This window comes from Miniopterus natalensis, chromosome 9 (assembly GCF_054644295.1).
Source record: "Miniopterus natalensis isolate mMinNat1 chromosome 9, mMinNat1.hap1, whole genome shotgun sequence".
Classification (NCBI taxonomy): domain Eukaryota; kingdom Metazoa; phylum Chordata; class Mammalia; order Chiroptera; family Miniopteridae; genus Miniopterus; species Miniopterus natalensis.
Window position 1 is genome coordinate 15,050,601 of NC_142089.1, and position 12,229 is coordinate 15,062,829.

General features: G+C 59.3%; 1 protein-coding gene across 1 annotated transcript; it reads right to left on the minus strand.

Annotated features, from left to right (window-relative positions):
* Positions 1-295: 295 nt before the first annotated feature.
* On the minus strand, positions 296-11,319 carry MAP3K6 (mitogen-activated protein kinase kinase kinase 6). The gene is made up of 29 exons (XM_087820819.1): positions 10,915-11,319; positions 9,453-9,592; positions 9,344-9,367; positions 8,876-9,066; positions 8,590-8,758; positions 8,131-8,237; positions 7,558-7,728; positions 7,358-7,470; positions 6,828-6,987; positions 6,465-6,627; positions 6,275-6,382; positions 6,105-6,154; positions 5,921-6,016; positions 5,678-5,765; positions 5,465-5,598; positions 4,961-5,088; positions 4,584-4,720; positions 4,151-4,256; positions 3,497-3,654; positions 3,203-3,395; positions 2,949-3,087; positions 2,486-2,645; positions 2,168-2,344; positions 1,785-1,890; positions 1,361-1,529; positions 1,163-1,272; positions 998-1,071; positions 624-700; positions 296-414 (listed from the first exon to the last, which is right to left on the minus strand). The coding sequence occupies exons 1-29, from the start codon at positions 11,240-11,242 to the stop codon at positions 324-326; spliced, it is 3,867 nt and encodes a 1,288-aa protein (XP_087676945.1). The 5' UTR covers positions 11,243-11,319; the 3' UTR covers positions 296-323.
* Positions 11,320-12,229: the final 910 nt, after the last annotated feature.

Here is a 12,229-nt window from a genome sequence, read left to right on the forward strand (position 1 = left end):
GGGGGCATGACAGGAAAGAGTGAGGGGAGTGTAGGGGGGCAGGTGAAGGCACTTTAGACTCAGGCATAAAGACCTTAGAGAGCTGGTCCCAGGACCCCTGAATACCTCGGACAGAAATTGCCAAGGCCCAAAGGTACAAAAGTGTTCTGTTTAATAGTCTGTCTGGTGGTGCTCGGTGAGCTTGGGCATCTCTGTGGTTGGACTGCCCCCCACCCACCTGGCCTCCTCCAGTTGCCCCTGGGCCCTGGGGTGGGTGTGCCGGAAGTTGCTCGGGTCTTCTCCATTCACTCATCCTTGGGTCTGGCCTCTTGCCTCTGATGCCCTCATTCAGCCTCCTGGGGGCCAGGGGTAACAGCCGTGGATCCCGCTCGATGCGCCAGAATGGCTCTCCAGATACGGCACACCATCCCTCCCCTGGGGGCAGCAAGCTCACTGTGGCTCAGCCGGAAGACCCTGGGCTCTCTCTGGTACCCACTGTCTGCCTAATGCCCCCTCTATCCCCAAGGGACCCTGGTGTCCCTGTAGTTTCCAGAGAGGAAACTAGGCAAGCCTGTAGCTGGGGGTCAGGATCTGACCAGCATGATCCCATATGCATGGGTCATCCTGGAGGGTGCAGGACATACCTGATGCAGGTGTAGGTGAGGTCATCTCTAGTGGCACAGGTCAGTAGGGCATGGAGGGTGAAGCTGTGGTTCAGCAGCTGGTTGTGGACAAAGACCCGCACACAGAAACAGGGAGAGATTAAAATCAGAGAAAGCTGTGTCCAGAGAATCAGAGGCTAGCTCTGTTTTACTACCAACATTCTAGGGGCAGATCCCACCCTTTCTGGGCCTCATTTTTTTCATCTTCACAATGGGAGGGGTATACTAAGTGTTCCTCTAATGTTGAGATTGAGATTCTCTGCATCAGAGGGGAAAAGTGAGAAGAGCTGAAAGATGGGCAGAGGTGGAGTCTTTGGTTGGTAGAGGTCAGGGATAGCCAGCACTCTGTCCCTCACTGTCTGAATGGTGACTGAATCCACGTTCAGTTCCTGTAGCCACCGCACCAGGTCCTGGTCCACTGTTTGAGCAGCTGTCAAGGAGAAATCAGGTGAATCCAGGGACACCTCCTGCCAGAAGGTGTCTCACACCACCATTAGTGTTCTCCAGCCAGTTCTGCTCACCTGGGGGCTTTGAGGCCAGGGAACAGGTCCTGTCCTCACTGACCCGCTGTAGAGCTTGTTGCATCAGAGTCTGGCACTCCCATTCCTTCTCAGCCAGGACATCTCGAAGCCTGTTGGATGGTAGAAGGCTAGTAGAAGGGAGGGTGGAGTGGGGGTGAAGCTCACACAGAGGCTATGGATGGGTCCCAGGGGCCTTACCTATCAGTCTCTGCTTGCAAGAGGCCCAGCTGCACCATCAAAGGTGGGGGGCTCTGCTCGGGTTCCCTTGGGAGCAAGTTCTGCTGGACTGGGGTCTCCTGCTCCAAGGGTTGGGGCTCCTCTTTACTGGACTCTTCTGACCTCGGAGGGATTGCAACCTTCTCCACTTCTACCAATTAGAGTGAGTGATCTTAGGCTGGGCAAAATGCCCATTTGGGACCCTCAGACACAGGCAGAGGGCAGAGGGAGCTCTGCACACTGGCCAGGCAGTGTCAGTCTGGGAGGTGTCCATTTGGTCACACCCCCACCGGCTCCTTCCTCACCCAGGTTAAGGGTAGTGATCACACCCCCTGCCGGCTCCATTAGTGATCACGCCTCCAAGGGCTACACCCTCACCCACAGGATGCTCCGTTCCCCGGCCTACCTGGGCTCAGCACCGCCAGGGCTACCCCTACAGCGTGGCTGAGAAGCGAGTCCAGCACGAACATCCAGTGTGGGCGGATCTGGCGCTGGCGGAGAATCTGCTTCACCTGGAGAGGGAGGATGGCGCCACTAAGACTGCTAAGCCTCAAATAGAGGTGGGGCTTGAGTTGGAAAGGCCTAGAAAGTCTTCTGCCTGAAGCAAGTGGGTGGACAGGCTTGGAGTCAAGGGAGGGCCTGGGAAGCTAAGGACTGGGCAGATGGCTCTTCCCTAACAGCTCTATCTTCACAGAGAAGACATGGAATCTTTCAGCATCAAGTCCTTGCACATTCCCAAACACAGGGAGCTCTTCTTAGGCAGCCCTAACTGTGAGGAAGCTCCCTTACTGCATTAGGGAAGGCAAAGAGCGGTCCGTGCAGAAGTGCAGGCTCAAGGCCCTGGGCCTGCAGCTGCTCTTGCAGTGTCCGCAGCTCCTGGGCCAGCTGCCGGCGGTTGGGAGTGTGGATATGTGCCCCAAGGCAGCACAGTAGCTGTTCCACAAGATTCCTGCCCAGACGGGGACCCTGAGAAAGAGGAGAGGGGTCATCAACAGGTATTCCCTCTTGACCCAAGAGAGAGGCTGGTATGGGGCTGGGGTTGGGGGAGGCCATCAGTAGGAATCCTGTCGGTGCTCTGCCACCAGGGGGCGTGGGCGGGCTGCCCACCTGTTCCTGTTCCAGGCACAGACTCTCTGCCAGTGTGGGCAGCTCCTGCTTCAGCACCGTGGCCAGCATGGCCCGGCGCTTGCTCTCTTGATGCAGCAGGCTCGACCCCGAACTCTCCTCAGGGGATGCAGGATCTTCGGCTCCGGGCTCCTCAGGCACCCTGGGAGCAACGGGGAGCAGCCAATGGAGGGCGGACAGCCGCACCGTCCAGCCGCCTCCACGCTAGGGTTTGGACCCTGACTCTGTCCTTGACTTTCAGGCCTCTCTCACAGGAATAAGAGAGAAACCTGGCACTGAGGGGGCACCCTAACTAAATACAAGTAAGAGTATTTGGGAGGTGGGCACCAAGTGCCATCCTTGCAAGTGGTTAAGATGCCCAGGTCTGCAAAGAGGACTTATTCTGTAGGGAGTACAAGGGCAGAACTAGATAAAGTAAACCCACCCCAGGACCCTGGGCTCTCACCGGAGCTGGCTGGTGTCCCCATAACTGAGGCAGCGCTTCGGGGGACTGGGCGGGTGTTGAGAGGGTGCCTGAGGGCGTGGGAATGTCTGAGACTGGGTGGTCGAATCAGCTGAAGGAAGATGGCTGGCTGAAGGGGCATCTGAGGGAGGGATAAGACTGTCAGCTGCCCCCCTCCCCCCGCCCTTCAGCCCTGTCAGCTCCACAGCTCCTCTGCCCTCACCCCAGTGTGTTCACTGTCTCTACTTGCACAATACCTGAGGGTCGTGGAGCATGTTGAGGGGAGCCTGGGCTTCGGCTCCTCTTCCCAGGTTGCAGGAAGGGGTCCCCCAGCAGTGCTTGAGCACTGGCTCGGAGGTGGGGGTCTGGTTCAAAAGTTCGCAGGAGGAAGGCTTGGGCCTCAGCTGACAGAGAACTGGGCATTGGTGGATGTACTTTGTACATGCCCACCTGGGAGGGGACAGGAAGGGTAAACATGGGTTAAGTTTAGAGGTGTTTAGGGTACAATCTGTCCCCACCCCACCTCATGAGCAGGGCCTGAGGGTTCTCACCTGAAACATGGCAGCCTGTGGGCTCCCTAGCTCATGGAAGGGTGGGCGACCTGTGGCCATCTCGATTACAGTGCAGCCCAATGACCAGATGTCAGCTGCTTTCCCATACCCTCGTGGGCCCTGGTCAATGATTTCTGGGGCCATATATTGTAGGGTCCCTAGGACACGAACAGTAGCAATAATGCTCATAGAGGCTTTATCACTAAAGGAGCAGCAGGGGGCTCCATCACCCTTTGGCGACCTCTACCTGCCCTGAACTCTATCATCCAAACAGTTCCCATCACCTATCCTTGTTGTCAAACATCTATGTGGGTGTCCTCACTCATCTTAGGCTCCATCACATCCATGGATTCCATCACCTGCAGTAGGTTCCATCATATATCCTGGATTATATCATCCACTCTGAATTCTATCACCAACTTTGGTCCTCACCAACACTTTGGGGTTCCATTTCAGGCACTAAACTCAATGTCCTCAGCTATCCAAGCTCCAATTCTAGATTCCATTACCTCACCCCTGTCTCAGTCAGCTGCCCTGGGTTTTATCCCCCATTAGGACTCCATCTCCATGCCCAGGAGAAGCACCATTCCCTGGAAGGTGCCCAAGAGTTCTGCCCCAGGTCAGCATCCCCACTCACCACCCCACACCTGTTACCTGTGAAGGTCTCAGTGCAAGGCGTGATGCCTGCCAGCCGCTTGGAAGTGCCAAAGTCAGAGATCTTGAGTAGCCCACTAAAGGTGTTAATCAGCACATTGTCCCCCTGAGTAAAGTGGACATTTCACTCAGTGGACATTAGGCTGTGGTCCTGACACCAGAACTGGATCCTATCCCAGGATACCATCTCCTGGGAATCCTGCCTGACTCTGCCTCTATCAACCTCCTCTCCCTGCCATCCCACAACGCCCCTGGGAGCTGGCACCTGGATTGGCTTCAGATCTGATCTCTCCTCTAGGGAACCTGCTTGATGAATCTCCCACCCTTTGCAAAGGATCAGCCCACTAAGTCTAAACTGCCAGCCTCTGTCTGGGGCCATATCTCCTCCTTCCTCCCTACCAGCAAGCCAGGGTGGGCCAGCTACAGGGCTTACCTTGATGTCACGATGCACAATTCGGTTGTCATGCAAGTAGCTGAGTCCCTGCAGGATCTGGCGGGTGTAGAAACTGATGGTGCTCTCGTTGTCCTGCAGGGGTCCCCACACTGACCGCAGCAAGGAGGACAGGCTGCCTGGGCAGGTGCAATCCAAGGTCATCATTGCCACCCACTTACTTCAGCTCAGAGCTCTCTGCTCACACACACCCACACCATGGCCCAGACTCCATCACCCAATTGCACTGCGTCAGCTAATTCTGGGCTACACCACCCACACACGCTAGCATTCATTCCCACAGGGTTCTCCACCCCAGCCTGGCTCCATCCCCACGCCCCACACCTCCAGTCGCACTCCCATCCCAGCAGGGCAGGTACCTCCAGGCACTTCCTCCATGAAGATCTTGAGGTAGCCGCCCTGGCTGGCTGAGCCCAGGTAGCGCACGATGTTTTTGTGGCGCAGGCGTTTGTGCAGGGCGATCTCTTCGTGTAGAGGCTGAGAGAACCTAGGCGCAGGTAGGGAGAGGAATAGGCCAGAGTTGGGCAGAGATGCCTAGGCGACTGCAGCCCTAGCCAGCCCAGCCCCCGGGATCTGCTCTGCCCACAGTACCCTCCCCGACCTCCCCCACCTTGTCACCCAGCCCATAGGCCCCTCGGGCCGTAGCCCGTAGCCGGACCCACCAGGTCCCAGCCTTTCTGCCCGGGGCCAGGGCTTACTGGGCTCGGACTCTTACGTCCCAGAGCCCGTCCGCTTGAGCCGGACCAGTAGGGCATCGGCTCTCCCCTCCCCGCCCAGCGCCCCGCCCACAAGACCCTCTCAACTCAAGGTCCCACCCGCTCGACCAGCCCCAGAGCCCTTGGCCCACGGCCCGCGCGCCCCACCTGCTGTCTCGTTCGGGGATCTCCTTGATGGCGATGCGCACCCGCGTGTGCCGGTCCCGGCCCGCGTACACGACACCGTAGGTCCCCTTGCCCAGCACCAGCCTCTCACCCGTCTCTGTGTACTCGTAATCAAACTGCGGGGAGGAATGGGATGGGGGGTTGGCAGGGTTCTCAGCCCTTTCCCCTCCCCGAGCTCCCAGCCCCCTTCCTCACCTCCAGCACCTCCCCCACACCCTCTGCCTCCTCCGCGGGCGACCTGGAATCTGGATTCGTCACCAAGGCCTGGATCAGGCCGCAGAACCTGAGGGCGGGGGAGGTCAGACTGACCCGAGGGGTACCTTGGGTGCAAAGTGTCCCCCAACTATGCCAAGAATATCTAGGGGACACATCCCTTCCTTTCCCTCACCCCCCCCCCCCCAGGGCATCCCTCAGTACCCGACCCCAGAGGCTGCGCACCACTGGCAGTGCCCTACGCTGGGGAAGCACAGCTGGAAGTCCTGAACCGGGGGCAGCGAGTAGAGGAAGCAGCAGCGCTCATCCCGCTTGGAGGTGCTGGGAGGGGATGAACAACACAAGTGAGCGCCAGGCCAGCCAGCAGCACCACCCACCCCACCCGACTGCCCCAGGCCTTGCCCCTCACCTGATACCGCAGAGGGAGGAGTCTGAGAAGGTCCAGCTGGAGGGACCGTCCTGTGAGAAGAAAGTGAGTCAGAGGAGGGTGCCAGGGAGTAACAGAGGTCTGAGGATGGAAGAAAGGCTCAGGAGAAGGGTGCTTAGTGGTGAGTGGGGGGCACTCAGTGGTGACTTCACCTGGGTCTCAGGCTCCAGCAGGCTCAGGGTCACTGCTCTCACTGGGTTCATACCTTGAACCTCCAGCCTTGCAGGCAGCAGCACTTGGTTCATCTCCAGGACCAGAACCTGCAGGTGACAAGGGGGTGTGGGGGCGCAGGTCAGAAGGGGCCTGCCCCTCTCTCAGGTCCCCCACCTCCACGGGCCTCACCAAGCACTGGTCCCCTTGGGGACCGGCTGTTTTGATTAGCTGGCAGGACTGTAGTAAGAAGTGGAGCCAGAATTGAGCACGGCGTGGGGGTCCTCCAAGGGGCTCTGGTGTGGGTCTGAAGTGCTGATACAGCAGGAAGGTTTCCATCATGGACACCAGGTACCTGCAGGCATAGCATTGTCTCCAACTCAGCCCAGGCACTAGCTAGCACTGCCAGGGAGAGCAGACTGAACGGGGGCATTAGGTGTCATGGGCACTGGTCTGGAATAAGCCAGGTCATTGGCCCAGGGCTCAGGCCAGTTGGACATAGGTGCAGGAGCTGACAGCACAAGTCAGGCCAAGACTGAAGAGGGGACCACTTACCATATGGGGGCATTGAGCTTGTATAGCTGCTCTGCAGCCAGTGCCACCTGAGTGGGGTCATTAGCAAGGATCTGAGCTCCCAGGTAGAAGCCTACATCCCAGTAATATTGCATCTTCTCCACACAGCCTTTTCGGGCCAGCAGGCAGCCCAGCTTCATACCTGGGAGTGAGGGGCATGGGCCCTAGTGAGTGTGGTTCCAGTTGTGGGCAGAGCCCAGCTGTGGGCCACAACATGCATGTAGGCAGGAACACAGATGTGGGTGAAAATGTAGGTGTGGCATGATCTCAGGGGGGAGTGGCTCATAAACAGGTGAGGGCTTGAGAACAAGTGTATGTGGAAGGAACACAGATGTAAGCTTAGGAACAAAGAGTCATAGGCTTAAGGGCTCATGAGGGCCCAGGACAGGCATAAGGACTCAGGTGTGGGTTCAGGCAGAACAGGTCCCAAGGGAGATGAACTCCAGCCCAGCGTTCTTTCTCCTTGACCTGAGCTCCTGTTGGGGGGAAAGGGGTGCAGGACTAGGGCTCACCGATAAGCCGGAGCTCGCTGGAGTCCTCAAAGCGCTGCCCAGCAGCAATGAGGAGCACAGCAGCATTGATGCCTGAGTGAAGGCTGGGCTCCACATCAAAAGCCTTCCGATACCTGTGAGTCGAGCAGAGGGATGCAAGGCTGGACTGATGCCCACAGCTCCACACCTCAGCCCACTGTCCACTTGCTTGTGCCCCTTACCAGTGATATGCTTGCTCCCGGTGCCCAGCATCCTGAAAGCCAGAGCTAAAGAACATGTCCTTGTAGACACGGCCACACATGCAGTATAGGTCAGGTGCCACAGAGCCCTCTCCCTGTACCAGTGGCAGCAGCACAGCTAATGCCTTCTCCTGGTCTCCAGGCCTGTTTCTCCTAGGGTAGGGGGAAGATGGGCTGGGGACCTGCCTGATGGCCCTGTACCACTATGTCTGGGGATCCCCAGGTGCTGAATAGCAGGGACCCTTCCAGGGACCTGATAGTAATGAATACAGAATGGCAGTGACTTTGGTCAACACTGACCTTTCTAGAGGTAGTGATCCCAGATGAAAGTGATTTCTAGCTGCAATGACTCTGAAGAGAGGTGACCTTGGACAGCTGTAACCTCTCCGAGGGTACCACCTCACCCCACCCTGGGCAGCAGTAATGGAACAACAGGACCATAACATCAGCATGACCTTAGTCAGCAAATTCCCTGAACAGCACTGATCCCAGACAGCAATGACCTCACACAGCAGGGACGCGTGGCTATGACCTGAGCGCTACTCTGCCACTCACCGGTTGAGGGCAAATGTATAGTGGAAGCAGATGTTGTGCTGCTCAGCCACATCACAGGTGGGCAACGCCTGCAGCGTCTCCACCAGCTCAATGATGGCTGAGTAGTCCTGTGCGAAGGAACAGCATGCTCTGACACGATGGCCTCTGGTGGGTCCCATTGGTCCCAGCTGAGGAACACCTTGAGCTGGGGGTCCCTTCCCACCCCTGACACCCCACCTTTCCACCCACCATCCTCTGCACACCTCCCTCAGGCCTGGCAGGTAGTGCAGACACCACACCTTACATGGAGAACCCACTGTGTGCCCCAACCTCACAAATGCCCTGGGAGACAGTGACATGATCATCCCCATTACAAACTCAGGCTCAGAGATGTCAGGTAATTTGAGCGGCACAGCCAGGAGCTGATCTTGGGTTTGTCTGACACCGAATGCTATGCCCCAACTGCCACTCTGAGCACACCTGCACATCTCGGTAGGAAAGCAGCAGGTTCATGATGATGTCAGGGCTCAGCAGCTCCACACTGTCCAGTCTCCGCTGCAGGCGAGCCAGCTCCTGCCGCAGCCGCTGCCCCCTGAACCGCTCCCGGGCCTGCCGGATGTCCTGCCGAATGGTCTCCCGGAAATAGCCACTGATGCCCACAGCAGGAGAGGGAGAGAAGGAGTGGGAATGGTGGGGTCCGTCCCTCAGCGCAGGCCACTGCACTCTCCAGCCTCCTCGGGATGCCCCTTCTCGCCCAGCCCCTTACCAAGAGTCCGTGGGCGTCGCCTCCAGCAGACCAGCAAGCCGGCCCACCAGAGGTGTGAGCAGGGCCTCAGTGTTCACCCCGGGCTGGACTAGCCCGTCAGCCAGGCCTCTCAGGAGGCCTGCATCACCACATAGCACTCGACCAGTGGCTGTCACCACATAGGGGATCAGCGTATAGCTGCCAACACAATCCTGATGGGAGGGAGGCAGGAATCGTAGAGGTCAGAGATCAACACCAAGTTCGAGAGAGGCAGTGAGGGAGTCAGAGGTCAGCAGCGGTGGGAACTGGAATAGCAGGGAAGGGGCACACTGCACGGAGGAAGGCAATAGGGAGCAGAGGGTCACACAGATGTTAAAGGGTATTAGGGGGATTAGAGGTGACCAGGAGGCCAGGAAAGGTAGTGGGGGGGGTCAGAGGTCATAATGGAAGTCAAAGGGCACGCTGGGGTGAGGGGTGGATTTTGCTTACTGAATTCTTCTGAAAAATGTCCTCCTGAAAGGAACAGACAGATACTGATGTTCTGGGTAGGCCCTACCCCCACCCGGTGCCTGCCTCCACTACCCACCTGGCCACCTACCCGAAGGGCCTGCAGGTCAGGGATGTCAGCCTGGGAGCAGAGAAGCACATTGTTGGTCATGCTGAAGCTCTCACGCACACCAAGGTGGTAGAACAGGGAAGGCTGTGCCAGGGAGCTGCTCACCTCCAGCACCACCACATCTGCGAGCACATAGGTAGAGACCCTGAGCCCTGAAGCCCAGCTTGGAGGGGAAGGAGGCTGGGATCCATCCTGGCTCAGCCTGCCTTCCTGGGTGACTCCAGCAGGATCAAATTTTGTTCCTGGCCTCAGTTTCCCCCTCTTAGGGTCCTTTTGGCTCTTACACAGAACTAGTATCTGTGGTGTTGCAGGAGAGGAGTTGGGCTCAATGGGCTAGGACCCTCATCCCACTGTTCAGAGCCTGTGGGCACTGGGCACAGAGGAGAGGAGGCTGTGCACCAGCCCAGAGCCTGTTCTAGGCCATTTGAGGAGCAAGAGTTGGGCAAACACGCAAGTCCTCTTCTCTGGGTCCTCAACACTGTGTGTGTGTGTGTGTGTGTGTGTGTGTGTGTGTGTGCGCGCGTGCGTGCGTGTGTGTGTGCGCGTGCGTGCGTGTGTGTGTGTGTGTGTGTGTGTGTGTGTGTGTGTGTGTAGCTTACTGTGACTGGATCTCTGTGTTTGACAGGGTCTGTGAGGACCTGTGTATTGACATATACGTGGCTCGTAAATCCATGACTCTGTGTGTCTGGGTCCTCGAGGGCAAGTGAGCCTTCATTTTTTAGCCTGCAATTATTTTATGGACGTCGGACTAGCGCTGGCGCCAGGATTGTTGGATAAACAAATAAGTATTTGGAGGCGGGCGTTAGGGTTGGCGGAAGGAAGAGGTGGCCCGCCGGGGAAGAGCCGCCTGCCGGCCCCACCCCAGCCGCTCCGCCCCGCCCCCGCCCCGCCCACTGTCTTGGGGCTGCGGAGCCCTCTCCATCTAAACTCCCTCGCCCAGAATCCAGTCCATTGGGTCCCACCGCGCCGCTTTCCGCCGCTCCAGCCCGACCCTCAGAAGTAGTATGCTAGGACCCCTGAACTCCAGCCTCCCTTGGAGAGCCCCTTCCCGAGTCCAAGCCCCACCTCCCAGGAGCTCCGCGCAAAATCACCCCGAGGCGGAGTTCTCCAACCCAAGTCCTAGGACACCGCACGCTGCCCGGCTCCCAGCCGCGGCCCAATCCTAGCCCCTCTCCCTCCCCGGTGCCGACTCCAGAGTGCTTACGTCCCAACCCCGAAACCCGGAGCCGGGCTGGATCGGCTAAGTCCTAGCCAGAGCCCGGCGGCGCTCCAGACCCCTAAGTTCCACTGCTGTCAGGCCCCCCAGAGTCCCTCAGCTTGAGCTCGCCTCAAACCTCCCTAGACCTCGCACCCGCCTGGGTCCCTCCCCGGAGCCGCCGAGCCACGCCCCTTCGGCGCCGCAGCCCTAAGCTCCGCCCGCCCGGCCCCGCCCCAGCGCGCTCACCCGCGTTGTAGAAGGAATCGAGCGCCGCCGTGTCTCCCAGCGCCAGCGTCCCGAAGGGCAGGGTGCGCAGCTGCGGCCGGGGCCGCGGGCCCGCGAGCTGCGCGCAGGCCTCGCGCAGGCAGCGCAGGGGCAGCGCCTCGGCCTCCGCCGCCCCCTCCGGCTCCCCCTCCGGCCGCGGGTCCCGGGTCAGCACGTAGACCACGCGGAGCGGCCGGCTTCGCGCGCAGCCCCGGCCGAGGGGCGCCGAGATCGACCGGCCCCGGCTCAGCGCCTCGGCCAGAGGGTCCTGCCAGCAGCTGCCCGCGCGCTGCGGGCACGGCCCCGCCATGCGGGGGCGCTCGGGCGTCGCGCGCGTTCTGGGCACCCCGGGCAGGGCAGGAACCTGGGACGACGGATCCAGGGGTCTCGAGACCGTGAATCTCCTACGGGATCTGCAGATGCGAAGTCCCGCCGGAGGTTCCGTTCCTCGGGATCTGGAGTCCAGGGCGAAATCCAGGCTCCGACTTGGAAGGTCCTGAGGATCTGAAATCGGGAATTGGGTCCCAGGAATCTGGGGCACCGGGTGATCCGCGGCTCAGAGTCACGAGGGAGGTCCCGGGAATGGGTCGGACCCTGTACGCGGCACAGACTCCGCGGGAAAGCGTCCAAAGTCGCTCTCTCCTGCCCTCACTCGTGGGCTGGGCCCATCCCTTTCCTGGCCGATCTAAAAGCTCCACCCTCGGCCCTGGGGCAGTACCGCTCCCTGACTGCCCCGGACTCGGCTGCTCCCTTTCCTTCTCTCCAGCTAGAAGTTCTGAGTCCGGCCACTTCCGGAACAGCCACTTGTGTCACTGTGCACGCCGCCCACTCTGCGGCCGGGGCTAAGGGAGAGGTGTGCTTCGCAGGCCCTGCCTGCGGGGATCTGTTGAATGAATGGGTCTCCAGAGGCGTCGGGGTGTGCGGGAGCGCGGAGAAGAGTGCGTTTTCTCCAGGGAGGGGCTGGAATGGGGGAAGTCTACCCTCCACCTGCCAGGAGGCCATCAGCCCTAGTATAGGGACTGGCACCTGAGCCCCCACCTTTGCCCTCTTGCCAGGAGGTTGCTTTCCCCAGAAACCAATCTGCTGATTTTTGACCTCCACTCAAAGTGACCACGCAACCTGAGAAGAGTCTCCACACAAACATTCCTTTACCCACCTGAAGAAGAACCCCAGAACCCCAGCCCTTCAGCTACAACAGCTTCCCATCTCCAAATTCCCAAGAATCCCTACCCTTTTGGTGTGAATTAGTGAGGCAGCGACTGGTGTAAACCTCAGTGGATCGTGAAATCAGGAACTG

Excerpts from the sequence above, each read along its gene's own strand:
- MAP3K6 (XM_087820819.1), bottom strand. The coding sequence starts at position 11,242 with ATGGCGGGGCCGTGCCCGCAGCGCGCGGGCAGCTGCTGGCAGGACCCT. Across the intron at positions 8,759-8,875 it reads GCGACGCCCACGGACTCTTG|TGGCTATTTCCGGGAGACCA; the intron begins GTAAGGGGCTGG and ends TGTGGGCATCAG. Across the intron at positions 4,721-4,960 it reads CATGGAGGAAGTGCCTGGAG|GCAGCCTGTCCTCCTTGCTG; the intron begins GTACCTGCCCTG and ends GCACCTGCCCAG.